Here is an 18965-nt window from a genome sequence, read left to right as displayed (position 1 = left end):
GAGCCAGATGCTGCAACATGGGCGGGCTCCCTGTCCTGCCTGCGTCCTGCCGGCATCTTGACTTCCATGTCCGCGATGTCCAGCGATGACCCTACATCTTTCTAAGGGTTGTTTCCCTCCATCCTCCCAGAAATTCCCTGATTGCTCTCAAATCCTTCCTCTTCGGCCCCTCTCATGACCTATCAGCAAATCCTATTTCACTTCCTAATTATATCCCAAATAGGCCCACTTGTTCTCACTTTTATAGCTCTCAGCCCAGAGTCCCACCACTCCTGGCCCGGACCACTGCAGCAACCTCCTCTCCGATCTTAGACTCCCACTCCCGACCCCTCCCATTACACCTCCATCAGCAGCCAGGCCGTCTTCAAAGAATAATTCCTATTAGTCCTTCCCCAGAACCTGCCGGCGACTTCCCGTTTCCCTGAGATGACAAACTCCCTGCAGCAACTTCCAGAGCCTTCTGGTCCGCCGCCACCTCCTCTCTTAGTTCATCTTTCTTTTTAACAAAAATTTATTGGTATTGATTTCAGAGAGGAAAGGAGAGGGAGATAGAAACATCAATGATGAGACAGAGCCCATAACCCGGGCCTGTGCCCTGACTGGGAATTGAACCATAACCTCCTGGTTCATAGGTTGATGCTCAACCACTGAGCCACATGGTCGGGCCCCCAGTTCATCTTTCAATGGCCCCAGAGCCTTTGAGCACTCTTGCCCTGGAGAATAATGGTTAAGAACATAGGCTGGGGGGTGGGGGCAGACAATTCCGGTTAAAATCTAGGCGCTGCCAACTGCCATTTCTTGTCTTCCAAAGAGCCCCTGAAAGTCCATGTGCCTCGGTTTCATCATTTGCCGAATGGGGATGCTCAACCATAGTTGCCTGCTTCATGGAGAAACTGCAAAAGCGTAGCACAGGCTGGGCAGTGCTGATGATTAAATTAGTGGTCCTTCCTGAGAAAGCTGTCCCCAAACTAAATCAGAGTCCTTTATACATTTAGAACGTACCAGACCATGTAATTACTGTTTAAATGTTTCCAAATGTGGTACCTGTGAGCTCTCAATAGATGTTTATTGAATGCATACATGAGCAACCTCCTTTGTCCAGTGGTGTACCTATAGTGTGGACTTCGAGGGGCAAGGGGTCAGTTAGGGGAACAGACAAGGCAGAACTTCCCCCATGGCTTCTTATCCGCCTCCATTATCAGCCCCCTAATTTCAGCATGCCGGACCCCACCATCAGATAAACCAAAGGGAAGGATGCTCTCCGACCACCTGCAGGGTAAGTCTGCTGCTAACGAAGGTGACCAGGTCTGGGGGAGCAAAGTGGTAACTGCTCGGATGGGGGACGCTGGGAAGCTTGGAGGATGTCAGGGGGGAGCCAGAACATTAGGATTCCGGATGTATGGCTGGCTCAGGCCACACCTTCCGTTTCGAGGAGCTATGCATTAAGGGAAAAAAACCGGAGAACCATGAAACAGAGCGAGCAGGCAGTGGGAAGATTTTACTAACTGCACAACACACAACTTCTCCAGGCCTCCATGGGTGATGGCACCCCTTTCAGCCGTCAGGCCCCAGCAGTGCCCCTCGCTCCTGCACCCTTTCAGGATTCTCACAGGTAGGGAGGGCTGAGCTGTCGTGGGCGGGAGGGCTGAGGTCAGGGCGGGACTCAGGGTTGGGGTTGGGGCTGGGCACAGGATCTGGGTCTGAGCTGTGACCGGATCCGTGGCCAGGGCTGGCCACAAGGTCAGGATTGGCATCATGACCAGGCTTAGCGTCAGAGGACTTGACAGGATCAGGGTTGAGGGTAGATTCAGAGCCAGGGCCCGGTTTAGGGCTGGGACTGGGGAGGGAGCCCAGCACAGAGCATGGGTCCGTGCCCAGGCCAGAGCTGGGGCCCAGGCCAGAACCAAGCACAGGGGCAGCATCAGGACCCGGGAGGGAGACCTGCCCAGGCCGCAACATCGAAGCAGGGCTAAGGCCCAGGCCAGTGGCAGCAGCTGTGGCTGCCGCAGCTGCCGCAGCTGCGCCCTCGTGCACCCTCTTGTGCTTGGTGAGGCTGGAAGCTTGGCCGAAGGCCTTGCCGCAGAGCTGGCAGCGGTAGGGGCGCTCTCCGGAATGCACGTGCAAGTGCTGCAGCAGCGCGGAGCTCTGCCCGAAGGCCTTGGAGCAGTGGGGACAGGCATAAGGCCGCTCGCCAGTGTGGATGCGCAGGTGGTGCTGCAGGTTGGAGCTCTGGCCAAACGCCTTGCCGCAGTGGGGACAGCGGTAGGGGCGCTCGGCCGTGTGCGTGCGCTGGTGCTGCAGCAGCGCCGAGCTCTGCCCGAAGGCCTTGCCGCACTGAGGGCACGGGTAGGGCCGCTCGCCCGTGTGCGTGCGGAGGTGCTTCAGCAGCGCCGAGCCCTGCCCGAAGCCCTTGGCGCACACCGGGCACTTGTGCGGCCGCGGGCCGCCGTGCGTGCGCAGGTGCTGCGCCAGCAGCGAGCCGTGCCCGAAGGCCTTGCCGCACACGGGGCAGTGGTGCGGCTTCTCGCCGCTGTGGCTGCTGCGGTGCTTGAGCAGCGTGGAGCGCCAGCCGAAGGCCTTGCCGCACGCTGCGCACTGGTAGGGCCGTGCGCCCGTGTGGATGCCCCGGTGCTGGGCCAGCGTGGCGCCGTGGCTGAACGATTTGCCGCAGTCGGGGCAGCGGTAGGGCTTCTCGCCGCTGTGGGTGCGGCGGTGCTGGCTCAGCCCCGAACTGCGCCGGAAGGCTCGCCCACAATCGGGGCAGGAGAAGGGCCGGGGCGGGCTGGCGGGTGCAGGGATCACCGCCGGGCTGGTGGCCAGGCCTTCCGGGGTGGCAGTAAGGCTGGAGGAGAGGGGGTCCAGGTCTGGGGCTTCTGGGGGACTGAGGGTGTCGCTGTTAGGGTCAAGGACCAGGGGCACAGGGCCAATGACGTCTGGATCGAGATCAAAACTTGAAGACATGGGGTCGAGATCTTGGGCATCCATGGCACCCGTCCCCAAGATGGAGCCTGGAGTTCCCGCGTCAGGGTCCAGATCATCAGAGACAGGCTCTAGCTCTTCATAGCCGGGGTCCACGTCTTCAGAGACAGAGTTGAGGTCCTCCAGGTCGGGCTCTGGGTCTTCGGGGCCAGGGTCCAGGTCTTCTGAGTCTGAGCCAAGCTCTTCGTAAGCAGGCCTCGGGCCTTTGTGGCCTGGGTTCCTGACCAGCACCGAGCGCCGCATCCCAGCTGTGGAGGTGCCAGCTGCTTCCAGGGCAGGATCTGCAGGGCGAGGACAGGGTGGGCAGAGGTAGGTTCTGGGGAGCAGGGGGTCTCTTTTAGAGCCTGGGCAGGGATGGGATAGGTGGCCAAGCTGTGCCCCCAAACCCGCTTCTGAGCATACACACGGATCCTTCTTGTTCTAGGCCGCAGGCAGATTGTGACTCGCCCTGGCTGGGGCCAGAGGAGAGACCCTGGTGGGACATGAGGGGCCCCTCCCTTCTCAGCCCCACACCTGGATGGAAGTCATGGGATCTGGCACTAGAGGCCTCCAGTGCCCAACTCCATGGCTCTGCCCCTCTCTCCATCCTGGACTCCTCCTCTGTGGGAAGCTTGGGTCCTGTAGAGAGAGAGTCCTGGGTTCCTACCCCTCATGGGGAAGGGGGTGGGTGTCCGGGATCCTGTGCTTGCTTCTAAGTACACGGCCTGAATTGTTGTCCCACAGTCAGAGGGGGCATATTTGGGAGTTTCTGGTGGAGTGGGGGACCTCTGGCTCAAGTACTAGAGATAAAGCATCCCGAACTTAGAAGCCTGTATCTGGGGGATGAAGGCGGGGGGGTGGGGGGGAGCAAACAACATCTGGTAGTGCTCTGGGGGCCTTGGGGGAGTGCAGGGGACCTGGCTCACTTCCTGGGGAAGAGACCGCCTGAATGCCAAGCCTCACAGTTCCGGAGCACCTGTGTTCTGTGTTCCCGAACGCCAGGTCCTGAAGCTGGCAGGTGGGGAATAACCTGTGGGCCCGTGGGATGGGGGGAGACCATGGATCCCAAAGTCGGGGCACCTGTTGCCCAACTGGATAGAAGATTCTGAATTCTAACCCCTAGCTGGGGGCTGCGCAGAAACAATACCCGTGGCCCCTCTGGGTGACTGGGGGACCCCTGAGCCAACTCCCAGGAGGAGGAGACTCCTGAGTGCCCGGCGGGTATGGGGAAGTGTGTCAGGACACTTTTGTCCCTTCGGGGAGGAAAGATCCATAGGGAAAGGGGTGGAGAAACGACAGCAGGGACCCTGCTGGGAGCAGGGGGAGCTCGAGATGACCTGGTGGGAGGTGATGCCTTACGCTACCCACCCGTGGCTGGGTATTGGGGGAGGCTCTCCTGGGGAGGGAGACATCCTGGCCATAACCCATAGCTGGGGCTGGGTAAGCAAGTGCGGTGCAGAGTTCCTGGATCACCCCCTCTACCCAGAGCCCCAGGTGGGCAGGTGGGGGGACAACGCCCAGGTCCCTCCTGGGTTCCTGGAGCACCCCCCGGGGAAGTGGCTTCGGACGCTGGGCTCCCAGCCTGGAGAGTGAGGAACAATAGCCGGGTCCCTCTACGGGAAGGGCCGGCGGAACTCCCAGCCCGGCCCGGGGCGGGGGAACAATGCCTGGGCCCTGCTGGGTTTCGGGGCAGAGGGTCCGGATCGCCTCGGGAGGAGGGGCGCCCTGAACTCCCGGCCCACAGCGGGGTGCCCCATCCTTCCCTCCCGAAGGCGCCCAGCTCGGCCGGGCCCTCCCTGGGCCGCAGCGCTGGTCTGGGCGCGCTAGGCCCGCGGGCGGCCGGCCCCTCGCACGGGGCCACGACCCTGCTCTCCGGGCCCGGGCGGCGGCGTGCGCGGCGGGGGCGCACCGCGGGGCCGCCCCCCGCACCGGGGTCCCGGCCCACCCCACCCGGGCCCTCGTCCGCCGACCCGCTCGCGGGGACACTCACCCGGCGCCCCTCGCCCCTGCCCGGCCCGCCGCTCCCGCCGGCGCCCCCGGGGCCCGCAGCCAGCGCCCCGCCCGCTCGCCCGCCGGCGGCCCCCTCGGCCCAGCGGCCCCGCCAGGCGCTCCCGGGGATCGAGGGGGGCCGGCCGCGGGCCGCAGCGGGAGCTGCTGGGACTTGTAGTTCTCCCGCGCCCGCCCGGCCTCGCCCCCCGCCCCGCCAGCCTTTGTCCCGACCCGCCTGCCAGCCCGTGGCCGGCCCGCTCCTGTGCCGGCCTCCCCGTCCCCGTCCCCGTCCCCGTCCCCGTCCCGCCTCTTTCTCCATCCCGTCCCTGCCCATCCCCGCCGTCTATCTCTCTTCCTTTCTCTGCGTCTCCATTTCCATCAGTTTGCCTCTGTGCCCCTCTCTCTCCCGCTCCTACCTCTGTCTCTAATTCTGTCTTTGTTCAAAAAGCACCATTTTGTCTCTCTCAAGACTGGCAACGCACACAAGCATAATCAAGGCTCCGAGAAGCCCTGCAATTTACAAACTTCTTTATCTTTGCTTAATCCAGCGTTTCCCTAAGGCCCCGAGGAGGAGTTGGAGAGTCTGTCCCTGGGTGTCTCCCGCTTCCTACCCAGTCAGGGGCCGCTCTGCTGTCACCCTGAGCCCGACTCTCCCTGGAGTGATGATCTCTGGGAGAAGCCGGGGCCGAGACCGGGAAGGACGGAGGCAGCTTTACCTGGAGACAAAGATCCCCGAGAAGAGGCAACCAAAGAGCTCGGCTGCAGCTGGGCCGCGATGTTCTTCACGGAACATAAACAGTCACAGAGCATAAACACAGCGTACGAGGCCACGCTGTGACCACGTCTGCGCCAAGCCAGAGACAGCACTCCAGCCACAGAAATGCACACACAGCCCCTCCTGCCCCGCAGACAGCTCCGCTTCTGAGATCACCACCACCCATCTGCTCCCTGCTTCCTGACGGCTCCGAGGATGGCTTCTGCGCTCTTCCACTCTCCTCAAAACTACCCAGCACATGTCCCGATCCCATAAGATGCCCGCCTGCCCCCAGCTCGCTCCTACAGACGCGCTCCGTGGTTCCCCAGTGTGTGGTTTCGTCGCTGGGGCAAACTAAACAAGCCTTGAGCACAGGTGTGCTTCTGACGGTCTTGGCCCGGTGAATGTTGACACCACCTACCCTTGAATACAGCCTTGAGCAAATCAGGACTCTAGCAGCTGTCTCTCTTCCTTCCTGAACCTTCTAGATCTGCGCTTGCCTGTGGCGGGAGACCTGCTTTTCACTTCTTTGTGGAAAAGCCTGCAGCAGATCTGAGAGCCCTGAGACTGCAATTGGATTATGTTGCTGGTTCTTCATCCTGCCACCTCCTGCATGACCCTAGTGCAAATACTACTTGTAATGCCAGCTATTGTTTCTGTCTGCTTAGTAGCTCCACCAGCACCTTGCTTTCCCTCTGTGGGTCCCCCTCCACTTCTCCAGATGGGCCCGGATCTAACACAACCACCCCAGTGCCATGTGACCTACACTTATCAAAGAACCCCATCCCCTGGCCACAATAATTAGGTCTGGGATGAGGACATGACTTTGGAGGGTCTCATTCTCCTGGGATTATAAGCTTTATACAGAGCCTCATTCTGCCTGCAGTCATCTTCCTTCGCTGTCTGCAAGGATAGTCTGCAGACTGAAGCCAATCTCCACCGGACGTAAAGGTGAGACACAGCTCTGGCTATATTGGTTCAGCTCTTGGTGATAACCACGCCTGAAGCCAGAAGCCCTCATTCTTTATTATGAGCCAACACATTTCCTGGATTTTTGAGCTACTTTTACTGGGTTTCTGTCCCTTGCATCTCTGACAGTCTTGACTAATTTAGAAATTAGTACCTGGAAAGGGGAGAGTATTAAAGGAAATAAAATGTGAACTTGGCCGAGCAGAGGTGACCTGCCTCTAGCCTGGCCGACTGGTGCTAATGGCCTCCTATATAATAAAAGGGTAATATGCAAATCAACCAAACGGCTGAACGACCGGTCGCTATGACACGCACTGACCACCAGGGGCAGACATTCAACGCAGGAGCTGCCCCCTGGTGGTCAGTGCACTCCCACAGTGGGAGCGTCCCTCAGCCAGAAGCCGGCTGACGGGGAGGAAGACTAAGCAGTCAGTCAGACATCCCCTGAGGGATCCCAGACTGCAAAAGGGCGCAGGCTGGGCTGAGGGACCCTCCCCACCCCTAGTGCACGAATGCCATGCACTCGTGCACTGGGCCTCTAATACATATATATTCACTGTAAAGGGAATAGGGCTTCCAAGATCTGTGCATTGCACAACCTGCCCAGGTGTATATGGCATCCCTGTAGAATAGTCCTCCTCAGGAAACGAAATCTCCGTTATGTGAAAGAAAAATAGCTGATTAAATTGTTGCTATTTTGTCTTGGGACTCTACCCATGTGTTCTCCGAGACTGAGGCTTATGGGCTTTGGAGGAAAATATCAGGATGCTGTAATATAAACAGAGATTAGCATCTACACAATCTTGTGAGAATGCCAGAGCTGAATTCTCTGCCCCCAACTAAAAGAGGAAGTTAGTAATGAGGTAGGAAGTAAAGTTGGGACTATCAGAGGACTGGGTGGAGGTTCTCAAACACTGAGCACTCCCTGTCTGTACAGGAAGCAGTCACCCTCCCAGGGAAGAGCCCACTAGCTGTCTTTCCACCGTCCAGGCCAGCCGTGGGCAAACTACGGCCCGTTTGAAATGAATAAAACTAAAAAAAAAAAAAAGACCGTACCCTTTTATGTAATGATGTTTACTTTGAATTTATATTAGTTCACACAAACACTCCATCCATGCTTTTGTTCCGGCCCTCCGGTCCAGTTTAAGAACCTACTGTGGCCCTCGAGTCAAAAAGCTTGCCCACCCCTGGTCCAGACTGTAACCTGGGGTAAGACAGAGCTTAAGGGGTGTGGGCAGGCTCAGGTCTGTGTCTAGAGACAGAATCCAGCAAGGTTGGGCTCCACACTCAGAGATCCTCGGGTGGACTGGGGAACCAAATCGCTCTGGGTGGGTTAGCAGCTGGGCCTTCCAATCTCAGCTGTGAAGTTTGTGCTGTGCACGTGACTCCAGTAGGCCAATCAGAGTGTTCCTTAAATTCCAATATGAGTTGGGAGGGGGAGATGACCCTGTTTCCGTTGGGGCTTTAATTCTAAGGACCTGTGGTACCTGGGTTTGTTTGTGTGTGTGTGTGTGTGTGTGTGTGTGTGTGTGTGTGTGTGTGTGTGTGTTTGTTTTTTGTTTGTTTGGGGGTGTTTTTTTTTTTTTGCCACCTGCTTGTTGTTAAATTGTGAGGAAGAGTCCTGATGTGGATCCAGCATGTCTGATGTTAGACCTACTTCCAGACTTTCTTGATTCTAAGTTAATAAAATCCCTTTCCACTTGAGCTAGAGCTGGGTTTTTGTCACTTGCAACAAAAATGACTTAAGACATTAAATTTAGGCACCATTTGTGGAGCTGCAGCGAGGGGTGGGCCCTGTCCTAAGCATGGACTGAGCACAGTTTACTTGACCCTTGTGACCACTCTGTGAAGGAAGATATTGCCACCCCCAGGCTACCAGTGAGCAGCGAGGGCCAGCACGAAGGCGCTTGTTGAAGGACAGAAATGCAGGTCAGGGGAAGGTCTGAACTCTGCTGCTCAGTGATGCTTCCCATGGACAAAGTTGTTTTCCTTTATATTCCGTCCTCTTCACCTTATTTCATAAACCTTTTTGGGTTTTGTCGTTCGCAGGAAATGCCTTTTTTAGAAGGTGAGTAGGATATAGGAGGGATCGACACAAAGTACTGTACACCCAGAATCATCAAGATGTTGTGTCTTTCTGCACTGATCGAATATTTCCAGTAAGGTTTCTTTTCTTTCTTGGCAACCCATCCTGGGACTGGTCAGTGTCGTTATTAAAAATTGCTTCAAGGTTTGCTGAAATCTGTCTCCTTGTAAGTCCTACCCGGTGAAGGTAGTTTCTCACCCGGTGTCTGGGATGCTTTAAGGCATTCCTAGAACCAGGCAGGAGCACACAAAAATTCTGTAACTGGAGCTGCATGGAACTGAACACCAAGGCAAGCTTTCAGAGTGTCTGGCAGGCAAGGCAAGAAGGGAAAGCCTTTTCGATCAGATAATCTGGTCAAGAAGCAGGCCAGCTCCATCAGGAGGACCTGATTGGTCCTGGGAATCGTTGTACGGTGAATTTATTGCAATAGTGCTCAACAGGGCAACTCTCCCCCAGGGGACATTTGGCAATATCCGGAGACTTTTTTGGTTGTCACAACTGGTGGGGGGAGAGGGAGTGTGCTAACGGCATGGAATTGTTAAAGGTCAGGGAGGAGGCTGAACATGTCCTCTGACAACAAAGAATGATCTTGTCCATTTGTCAGTAGTGCCAAGAAAGCAGCTCTGGTTTATCATGGAGCAAGTCATAAGCGTGCCACCTTGTCTCTGGAAGCTGCTCTCCTTTCATTTCTGTGGCAATGACAACACAGCCCCACAGAATTGCTGCCTACAGGGAAGGGGCTCCTGGCTGGGCTTGGGGGTGGCTTTTAATAGCCCATGCGCTTGAGGGCCTTGGTCTTTTTTTTTTTATCCTCACCCGAGGATATGTTTATTGATTTGAGAGAGGAAGGGAGACAGAGAACCATTGATCTGTTGCCTCCCATATGTGCCCCAATCTGGGATCAAACCCAAAATCTAGGTATATGTACTGACCAGGTATTGAACCCTCAACCTTTTGATGTATAGGCTGACACTCTGACCAACTGACCCACCCAGCCAGGGCAGGAGGGCCTTGGTCTTTTGAAGATCTGACTACAGGGTCAGGGAGTCATATTCATTATTAAAAGGGTAATATGCTAATTAGACCAGACGTCATTCCAGACGTTTTTCCTGATGAAGCCAGGGCCGGAGGGAAGCCAGCCTGGGTCCCAGGTGCCTGCAGGCGGCCAGAGGAGGGAAGCCCGGGTCCCTGGTGCTGGAGGGAAGCTGGTGCCGGCAGCTGGGGTAAGGAAGGCCTACTTTTGCATGAATTTTCATGCATCGAGCCTCTAGTCCTATCTAATAAAAGAGAAACGTGGTAATTAGCCATACGTCCGCTACCCTTCCCATTGGCTAATCAGGGCAATATGCAAATTAACTTCCAGCCAAGATGGCGGCCGGGAGCCAGGCAGCTTGAAACTAACATGAGGCTTGCTTGCTTCAGTGACAGAGGAAACCAACATTCTCCGCCTGCCTTGCCGGCCTCTGAGCTTGCAGTTTGAAACATTATTACAAATATAGAAGCTAAACAAAACCCCAGAAACCTGCTTTCAGCTGGCCTGGATCTCAGAGCTGGAGTTGATACAGTGTTTCGCTTATAGAACCGAAACAAACCAGATACCTGCTTTCAGCAGCGGAGGCCTAAGAGCTGGAGCCAGAGCTAAAGCTGGCCCAGAATAAAAAAAAAGAAAAAAAGGAGCAGTTGGGAGCTTCAGTCACCCGCCAGCCTGAAAACAGCCCTCAGCCCCTCACCCAGACTGGCCAGGCACCCCAGTGGGGACCCCCACCCTGATCCAGGACACCCTTCAGGGCAAACCAGCCGGCCCCCACCCATGCACCAGGCCTCTATACTATATAGTAAAAGGGTAATATGCCTCCCAGCACCGGGATCAGCGTGACAGGGGGCAGCGCCCAAACCCCTGATCGCCCTGCAGCTCTGTGTGTGACAGGGGGCGGGGCCACAACCTCCCTATCCACCCTGCTCTGTTCGTGACAGGGGAAGGCGTCCCAACCCCCTGATCAGCCCTGCTCTGTGCCTGATAGGGGGGAGCTCCCCAACCCCCTGATCACCCTGCAGCTCTGTGTGTGACAGGGTGCGGCGCCCCCCCCCCCCCACGGGCCCTGCTCTGTGTGTGATGGGCTAGAGCCATAACCTCCCCATCGGCCCTGCCCTGATTGTGACAGGGTGCAGCGCCCCAACTCCCTGAATCGGCTGCTCTGTGTGTGACAGGGGGCGGTGCCTCAACTCCCCTATCGGCCCTACTCTGTGAGTGACACGGGGGAGCTCCCCAACCCCCTGATGGGCCCTGCTCTGTACGTGACAGTGTACGGAGCCCCAACCCCCCTGATAGGCCCTGCTCTGTGTCTGACAGGGGGCAGCGCCCCAACCCCCTGATTGGCCCTGCTCTGTGTGTGACAGGGGGTGGTGCCACAACCTCCCCATCGACCCTGCCTTGAGTGTGACAGGGGGCGGTGCCCCAACCCCCCAATCGGCCCTACCCTGAGCGTGACTGAGGGTGGCATCGCAACCTCCCGATCTGCCCTTCTCTGTGCATGACAGGGGGCAGTGCCCCAACTCCCCAATCAGCCCTGCTCTGAGCCTGACCAGGGGCTGCACCTAGGGATTGGGCCTGCCCTCTGCCACCCGGGAGCAGGCCTAAGCCAGCAGGTCGTTATCTCCCGAGGGGTCCCAGACTGCGAGAGGGCACAGGCCGGGCTGAGGGACCCCCCCTTCCCCACCCCCCCGAGTGCACAAATTTTTGTGCACTGGGCCTCTAGTATATATATAATTGATTTCAGAAAGGAAGGAAGAGGAAGAGAGATAGAAACATCAATGATGAGAGAGGACCATTGATTGGCTGCCTCCTGCACGCCCTCCACAACCAGGGCATGTGCCCTTTACCGGAATCAAACCCAGGACCCTTCAGTCCGCAGTCCAATGCTTTATCCACTGAGCCAAACAAGCTAGGGCCATATTCATTCTTTGATTCTCAACAGCCTACAGAGGCAGGTCCGGGTTATGGCCACCAAGACCCTTCTTATCCCAGATTGAACCACCCAGCTTCTTGGTGTTCCTGCCAGACCCCAGACGGGCAGGTAGGCGCTGTCCAAGGTGCTGGTCCTTTCCTTACTTGCTGAACAGCTTACCCATGGGTTCAGGGGCCCCATCCCATCCTCCTCTTTCCTACCCTTTTCATCTTGTTGCTGGCTGGACACCTATACCCTTGAAGCTCATCATATCCTGATGGACTTTGTGAGTTCTGACTAGTCACCCAGCCAGTCAGTGCACCAATAATCTCCCAGCCTTTGCCCACAATGGAGGAAACTGCAGGACCAATATGGTGTTGACCCCTTCATTGCCCCTCTGAGCCCTACCCAGTCTTTTAATGATTGAAATCTCACAACTTCATTGTCTTCTCACCTACTCACCTTTATCTTCAGAAGATAAGCTCTCCCTCCTTTACCCCAGCCACACATTTCTCATTTATAACATTCACGGAGAGAGCTACTATTTATCTCCATTTTACAGATGAACAAACTGAGGCTAGAGGGGTTAAATTACTTGCCCAATGCTACAATCCAGGGCATAGAGAAGTCAGGATTTGGACTTTGTCCATCAGCCACAGAAGCCTGCATTCTCAATGTCTTGCCACACTGCCTCTGTTCAGTACTAACTCCATCCTCTCCATGTCATTCATAAATTGTCATGGCACCTGAACATTTTATACCAAATCTGTCCGCCAAGTCTTTGCACAAACTGGCAAGGCCTCCCCGCCCAGAGTGGGGCAACCTCCAGAGTCTCCTGATGGAGTCATTCTTTCCTGTTCAGTCCCCATTCACCCAAGCATCCTCTTTCATGTCTGATTGACAGAGAGGGACTGGATGTTGCCAGGGTGGTTTATTGCTGGCTAGGGCACGGGTAGGTAGGGACCTGGGGGGCCTGAGGGTCTACCGTCCCACCCGAGCAGCACTGGTCAGAGGAGCCCAGTGGCAAGTGGCTTTCCTGGAAGTTGCCAAATCTCAGCACTGTCGGACCCTGGTACTTGAAGGCAAACTGGTCCTTGTATTGGGTTGAGAAGAAGCGCTGTCTGCCCAGTGGGGGCTCCATGTGGCTATGCTTGCACTGTGGAGTCAGGGTGGGTAGCGTGGCAGGGCAGCCTGGAGGGTGGCTGACCCCCCTGGGCCACCCTGTGGCTCACCACCCTGGGAGGACCAAAACTTGGTCATGGGCTCTGGGGAGGTGGGCAAAAGGCACCCCAGTTTGGGCTGCCCCAGGAGCTGAATGAGAAACTGGGGGAGTGTCTGGGGTGACTCCAGGCAACCCTGAGATAACCCTCAGCTTATGGTGTAACTGTGGCTGGTGATACAAAGATGTTTCTGAGCTGACCCTGCCATGACCCTGGAGATGAGCTTGCAATGATCTTGAGGCTGGGATGACATAGCATCAAGATAACCTTGAGTTTGGGGTGACTCTAGAGTGACTCTGAGAGGACCTGACACTGATTCTGAGTCTGAGGTGACATTAAAGCATCCTGAGATAACTCTACACTGACTTGAGGGTTCCCTGGCAAGGGAGGGGCCCCTCACCTGCTGTAGCATCTCCTGGGTCATGGAGGCCGGAGCTGCTCGGTGTGGTTTCAGCATCTTCTGGTTCATGGTCAATAAATCTGGTTCTGGAGATTTGAGTGTGGGTGGCTGAACTGAGGGGCTGAGGAGGAGAGGCAGGCCCCAGAGAGCAGGGACATAGGAGATTAAGAATGGGTAGGGGTTCAGGGTGCAGCCGGGCCGTGCTGATTAGGAGACGGGAAGGAGGGAGGGGCTGAGATGTCTGTTGGGGGTGAGGGTAGGGTAGGCTAGTGAGTCGGGAACCCAGCCAGAACCTGACTGAGGAAGGGCGGTGTGGAGGTGGGGGGGGGGGGTTGTCTAGGGCAGGAGGTGGGATCTTGGTGGATGGAGTGGGATCTAGCCCTCCCGGAAGTGAACCAGAATGAGGCCCGAGCGGTGGCAGGGGCGGCCTTCTGGGGTGGGTCTCACTCACCGCCCAAGCCCTCCGGCATGTTGCTAGGCAGCAAGTGCAGGTTGGGCGCTTTCTCTGGCCGCTCCGTGCTGGTGGAGGGATAGTCCGTGCCCATGGTGGTCTGGAAGAACTGCCCCCGCAGCTTCGACTCCCCTAGGATCACGTGATCCTGCAATTTCTCATGAGGTATGTGGCGGCTGTTTGGGTTGGTCACCGGTGGCGGCTATAGGACCACAGGACACTAGGAAGCTCCCATGTCCAGTGTGTCCCGAGGCCCGGTCGGAGGGAAGAGCTGTGTGACCTTGGACAGCGCAACCCTCTCTGGACCCCACTTGCCGGCACTCAGAGTTGGTATTCTCTCATTTTACAGACACGGTCACTGAGGCTGGGAGTGGTTACGGGGCTGCCCTAGATCATGCAAATAGGTTCAGGAGAGCACTGTACACATGTCAAGCTTACTCCTACCTCAGGGCCTTTGCACATGCTATTTGCTCTCCCTGGGAAGCCCTTTTCCCCAATGAGCCCTGCCTGCTCCCCGACTTCCCACCGACCTGGCCATAGAAGAAGTTCATGGAGGTGGTGAGGCTGCCTGGACCAGGGCACCAATTTCCTTCCAGGATGTGGGACTCCGGAGTCTGGTCACTGTGATGAACAAAAGGCTCTGCCAGCGGCAGAGTGCGGCTCAGCAGCTCTAGGAGGCTGCCCTGGAGCCAGGGGCGGGCCAGCCGCAGCTCTCACCTGGCTGCCGGGCATAGAAGTGCTCGGCACTGGTGGTCCTGTCATGGAAGAGGCCGTCTCCAGGACTAGCACTCGAATAGTGGATGCAGGCCGAGGCCTGGGCCTTGTCATACCTGCATATAGAGGGGCGGGGGCGGGGGAGGCATCCATCTGATCTGGGCCCTGGAAACTCCCAGGAAAAGGGATGGGGGCAGGGTTCCTAGTGGGCAAGCATGTGGTGCTAATGGGGGAGATCTGGCACAGCAGTGGGCCTAGTCTGCAGGTAACAGAGACCCCAGAGGCACAGTGTTGGCCCCACAGTCTTTGGTGGCACACTACCCATCGCCAAGAGCCCTTAGCCCTGTCCTGGTGGCGGGTCAGGGCCCCTCTGTACCTGTCTGGGGGCAGATTCCTGGGCCTGTAGGCTTGTTTCTGCTCGGAACACATGGGCCCGTAGCCAATCTTGAAGTCTCCCAGGGTGACACTGGAGGAGTCCTGCGAGTGGACGGGGTGGGAAGGGCAAGGCCACCAGCCCGATCACTGCCCTCCCCAGCCGCACAGCAGGCTTAATTTACCCTCTTACACATCAAGGCAGGGGGGCCCATCAGGGCCTGGAACTGCCTCTGGTAGGAGGTCCTGTCATCCCATCTCTCGTGGTCCCATCTCCTGTGATCCCACTTGAGCGGGGAGGGGCCCCCTGAGGGTGGCAAGATGACAGAGAGAAGGGGGTTAGGGCCCTGCAGCCTCAGGCCCACTGTGGAAGTAGGCAGTCCTGACTAGCTTAGCCTGAGGGTTGCTTGGCAAACACCAAAAATAATACAAATAACAAAAACAAGAATAACTGCCAAGTACTGAGCCAGATATCTAGGTTAAGTGCTTTGCACCTCATTTGGGGGGGGGGGGGGGGCTGGCATTAGCCCCTCCTTCACTTTGCAGCCTCTCTGAGGCTCAGAGCCGTTAGGAATCACAGGAATCCAGCCCTGGCCCATGTGTCTCAATGGGCTGGGCATCGCACCAAAAGGCTGCAGGTTCATTCCGGGTCAGGGCACACGCTGGGGTCTCAGGCATGTTTGGTTCTCACATCTATGTTTCTCTTTCTCTTTCTCCCTCTCCCTTTCTCTCTCTAAAAATCAAAAATCTTAAACAAAGAAAAAGGAGGAGGAGGAGGAGGAGGAGGAGGAGGAGGAGGAGGAGGAGGAGGCGGGGGGGGAGAAAAGAAAAAGAAATCAGAGAAATTCAGAACCAGAACTGAGTCTGACAATCGCTGGACCCAGGTTGAAGGAGCTCTGCCCAGCGATACCCACCAGCCGTTCCCCTTGACTGAGAATTGGAGCATCACGATGACAGCTGCTCTGGGGGAGCGCCCGCCCTATGCCCGGCACCTGTGCCTGGGCGCTGTTCGCTTCCCCAGCTGCGGCGGCCAAGGGGGCTGTGCTGTTGCCAGCGGCAGTGTGGAGGTCGCGCTCAGGTGCTCAAGCACTGAGGCGCAGGGCGGGGGGGGGGGGGGGGGGGGCGGGCACAGGGGGGTGGGGGGGTGTCACTAGCATACTTGTCTGACCCCCAGTCCAGCGTTCATTACTTCTGCCACAGCACAGCCTCTAACAGGATTCAGGAGATGTGCCCATTCCACGGGTGCAAAAGCGAGGTTCCGGGGTTTTCCAACCTCGCACTATTGACCTCTGGGGCTGGATCATTATCGTGGGGGCTGCCCTGTGCACGGTGGGATGTTTAGCAGCACCCCCGGCCTCTGCACTCCAGCAGCACCCCTCTCCCCCTTGTGACAACCTAATCCATCCCCAGACATGGCCAAATGTCCCCTGGGGGAGGGTGCCGAGTCCCGCCCGCTTCGAGCGCCTCTGGGCGGCGCAGACAGCGCGGGCGTCGGGGGCGCTCACCGAGGTGGCGGCAGGACGCGCGGGGCTGCGGGCGCGCGTCGTGGGGCAGGAAGAGCGCCTGGTGGGTGGTCGGCGGGAAGGGCAGCTTGGCTCCTTGGCCGAGCGGCACCGAGTCGCGGTGGAAGATGAGGCGCGCGCCGCGGCTCTGCTGGCTGCCGCGCTCGGGGAGCTGCGGCCACCGGAAGTCGGCGCGCGCGGTGGAGAGGCCGGCGCCCCGGCGCGGGTCCGCGTGCAGGTGCAGGTGGCTGGCCTGCATGGCGAGCCGGCGCGCCCGCTCCAGCTCCCGCGACTGCGTGGGCTGCGGCGCGAACGCGGCGTGCGCCTCGGACACGCGCTCCTCGCGGGCCCAGCGCGCGTCCTGCTGGAAGAGGGTCGCTCGGGACGGCGGCGCGCTGGGCGGCGCGGGGGCCACGTCGGGGTAGGGCGGGAAGTCCCGGTGCGCCGTGGAGAGCGCGGCGCTCATGTGCAGCCGCGCGTCTGGCCCCAGGGTGAAGTGCGAGGCGCGGAGGAGGTCCGGCCCCGCCATCGGGAGCTGCAGCCGGGCCCCCGCGGCCATCGCCGGGCGCCGCGCCACCTGTGAGGGGGTGGGGACGCGGACTGAGCGGCGTGCCCGTCGGGACCGTCTGTGTTTTGCTCTGTGTGCCGGGCGCTGGGCTCGGTGTTGGGGGCCCGGGAAGAGACAGGCGCAGCCCCTGCGCTGCCCCAGGGAGAACACAATATGAAACAGTGTTTATTGGACAGTTACTTCGTGCCCGCCGGGACGTGGACTCCTGGAAAGGGGCGCATCAGTTAACAGAACAGGCCGAGAGCCCTGCCCTGTGGAGTTGATAATGGGGCAGGGAGGTGACAGGCCATAACATAACAACAACATTGTAATATAATAATACATTGTAAAATTATTATATGTCACAATTATGATACATACTTGTGGTAAATAAATTATTATTACATAATAACATAATGAAATGCATTGCAATGTAAATAGAAGGTGACCAGTGCTGTGGGAACTAAAGTCACAAGGGTGGGAGGATGGGGGTCAGGGTGGGGGGCTGCAGCTTTAGAAAGGAAGGCATCCCTGAGATGACAGGTAAGCAAAGGCCTGAGGAAGGTGGAGGGGGCATTTGGGCGCCTGAAGAGCAGCGGGCACAGTGAGCATGGGGAGCGGGAGGAATTGACCTCCGCGTTCTGCAGTGTCTGAGGGGGAGCCCTCTCTCCTCACCCGCAGTCCTCGGCTCTCCCCTCCATGTCTGGGAGTCCTTCTGTCTCTGCCATACTCCTCCCTGGTGGCCCTGCCTCTGCAATTGTCCTGGGTCCTGACTATTCCCCGGATCCCTTCCTGTCCACAGGCTGTCAGAGGTCTGCCTACCTCGCACTCAATTCTCGGACCTTCAGCTCCAGTCTCTCAGGATCCTGTTTAGTTGACTAGGACTTTCTTGCCTTCCTCAGAGCAGATGTGTCTCTCCCACCGTTTTCCCTGCTCCGTGGAGACCAGGCCCGCGGGTGCCAGCAGCACTCCCAGCTCAGGCTCACCTCCTGCGGGAAGCCCTCCCAGACCACTTCAGCCCACCACTACGTCTCATGTTGACCGCTAGGGAAAACATGCAACAAGGACTTGACTCCTTGAGTCTCAGTTTTGTCCCCTGGACAATGGGGCTCGGTAACTACTTTGGAAAGCAGCGGTGAGGATTCATACAAGAGGCTGCGGGTCTCTTCTTACCATTGTCTCGAGTTTTCCTCGAGACACAAATCACAGGTTTTTAGTCACCTTGGAATGAGTAGCTGGGCTCCTGTGCGCTTCAGCTTCCTCTCAGGGATGAAGAAGATAGGGTACCTACCTCGAGGGGTGGCATGGGAGCCAATGAGCCTTAGAAAATGCACGTGACGGGCTGACCCTCTGACTCCCTCTGTCCTGTCTCCCAGAGAGGCTCACGTGGTCCCGCCTTCCCATTGTGACTCAAGAGCTTGCCCGCCAATGCTGTCACAGTGGTCCCCCAGCAACTCTGGGGGCAGCGAGGGGAAAAGTTGGGAGCAAGACCAGAGGGCCCTGCCTCCTGGGGCCTCAGGGAGCCTGCCACAGACTTGACTCCTTCACGTCTCAGTTTTGTGCCCTGGACAATGGGGCTGGGAACGGTAGCTACTTGGGAAGCAGCGGTGAGGATGTATACAAGAGGCTGCGGGTCTCTTCTTACCATCGTCTCGAGTTTTCCTCTTCATCTGCCTCCTAAATCTCCCTCGCAAGCTGGGAGATCTCTCTGCGTCATTGCCCCGCTTACTGTCCCCCCGGGGCTCGCGGGCCTCCAAGGCCCCCTTAAAGCGCCAGTGCCCACCCCTCCAGCCCATGACCCTCAGGGGCACACCTGTGGTTGGACAAATCCGGCTTAGGACTCAGTGCAGCTGGGAAGAGCACAGGCCAGGGGAGTGTGGGCATCTCAGGAGGGTGTAAGGGACTGATCAGGCTTGGACTTGTCTCCGGTGCTTTGGGGGAGGTTTCGAGAAGTGGGGCTTTAGCCTGGCCGGTGTGGCTCCGTGGATAGAGCGTTGGCCTGAGGACTAAGGAGTCCTGGGTTTGATTCCGGTCAAGGGCACGCACCTAGATTGTAGG

General features: G+C 57.9%; 2 protein-coding genes across 4 annotated transcripts; both read right to left on the bottom strand.

Annotated features, from left to right (window-relative positions):
- Positions 1 to 1478: 1478 nt before the first annotated feature.
- ZNF358 (zinc finger protein 358) lies at positions 1479 to 5124 on the bottom strand. 3 transcript variants are annotated; one of them, XM_036312151.1, is made up of 3 exons: positions 4949 to 5123; positions 3493 to 3597; positions 1479 to 3260 (listed from the first exon to the last, which is right to left on the bottom strand). In XM_036312151.1, the coding sequence occupies exons 2-3, from the start codon at positions 3563 to 3565 to the stop codon at positions 1555 to 1557; spliced, it is 1779 nt and encodes a 592-aa protein (XP_036168044.1). In that variant the 5' UTR covers positions 3566 to 3597; positions 4949 to 5123; the 3' UTR covers positions 1479 to 1554. The 3 variants fall into 3 exon arrangements, with proteins under 3 accessions (XP_036168044.1, XP_036168045.1, XP_036168047.1); XM_036312152.1 differs by lacking the exon at positions 3493 to 3597 and having other exon boundaries at positions 1479 to 3295; positions 4949 to 5124; XM_036312154.1 differs by lacking the exon at positions 3493 to 3597 and having other exon boundaries at positions 4949 to 5124.
- Positions 5125 to 12632: 7508 nt separating this feature from the next.
- TEX45 (testis expressed 45) lies at positions 12633 to 17064 on the bottom strand. The gene is made up of 8 exons (XM_036314076.1): positions 16364 to 17064; positions 15044 to 15165; positions 14863 to 14963; positions 14490 to 14602; positions 14303 to 14412; positions 13773 to 13974; positions 13322 to 13407; positions 12633 to 12857 (listed from the first exon to the last, which is right to left on the bottom strand). The coding sequence occupies exons 1-8, from the start codon at positions 16917 to 16919 to the stop codon at positions 12633 to 12635; spliced, it is 1515 nt and encodes a 504-aa protein (XP_036169969.1). The 5' UTR covers positions 16920 to 17064.
- Positions 17065 to 18965: the final 1901 nt, after the last annotated feature.

This window comes from Myotis myotis, unplaced genomic scaffold (assembly GCF_014108235.1).
Source record: "Myotis myotis isolate mMyoMyo1 unplaced genomic scaffold, mMyoMyo1.p scaffold_m19_p_6, whole genome shotgun sequence".
Classification (NCBI taxonomy): Eukaryota; Metazoa; Chordata; class Mammalia; order Chiroptera; family Vespertilionidae; genus Myotis; species Myotis myotis.
The sequence above is the reverse complement of the archived record's forward strand: the minus strand, read 5'-3'. Positions and strand labels throughout refer to the sequence as shown.

Coding starts and splice junctions, on each gene's coding strand:
- ZNF358 (XM_036312151.1), bottom strand. CDS start 3,565: ATGGAGAGAGGGGCAGAGCCATGGAGTTGGGCACTGGAGGCCTCTAGT. Junction 3,261..3,492: donor ATCCCATGACTTCCATCCAG/GTGTGGGGCTGA, acceptor CTCGCCCTGCAG/ATCCTGCCCTGGAAGCAGCT.
- TEX45 (XM_036314076.1), bottom strand. CDS start 16,919: ATGGCCGCGGGGGCCCGGCTGCAGCTCCCGATGGCGGGGCCGGACCTC. Junction 14,603..14,862: donor AGGAATCTGCCCCCAGACAG/GTACAGAGGGGC, acceptor CTCTATATGCAG/GTATGACAAGGCCCAGGCCT. Junction 13,975..14,302: donor TGAACTTCTTCTATGGCCAG/GTCGGTGGGAAG, acceptor GTGGTCCTATAG/CCGCCACCGGTGACCAACCC.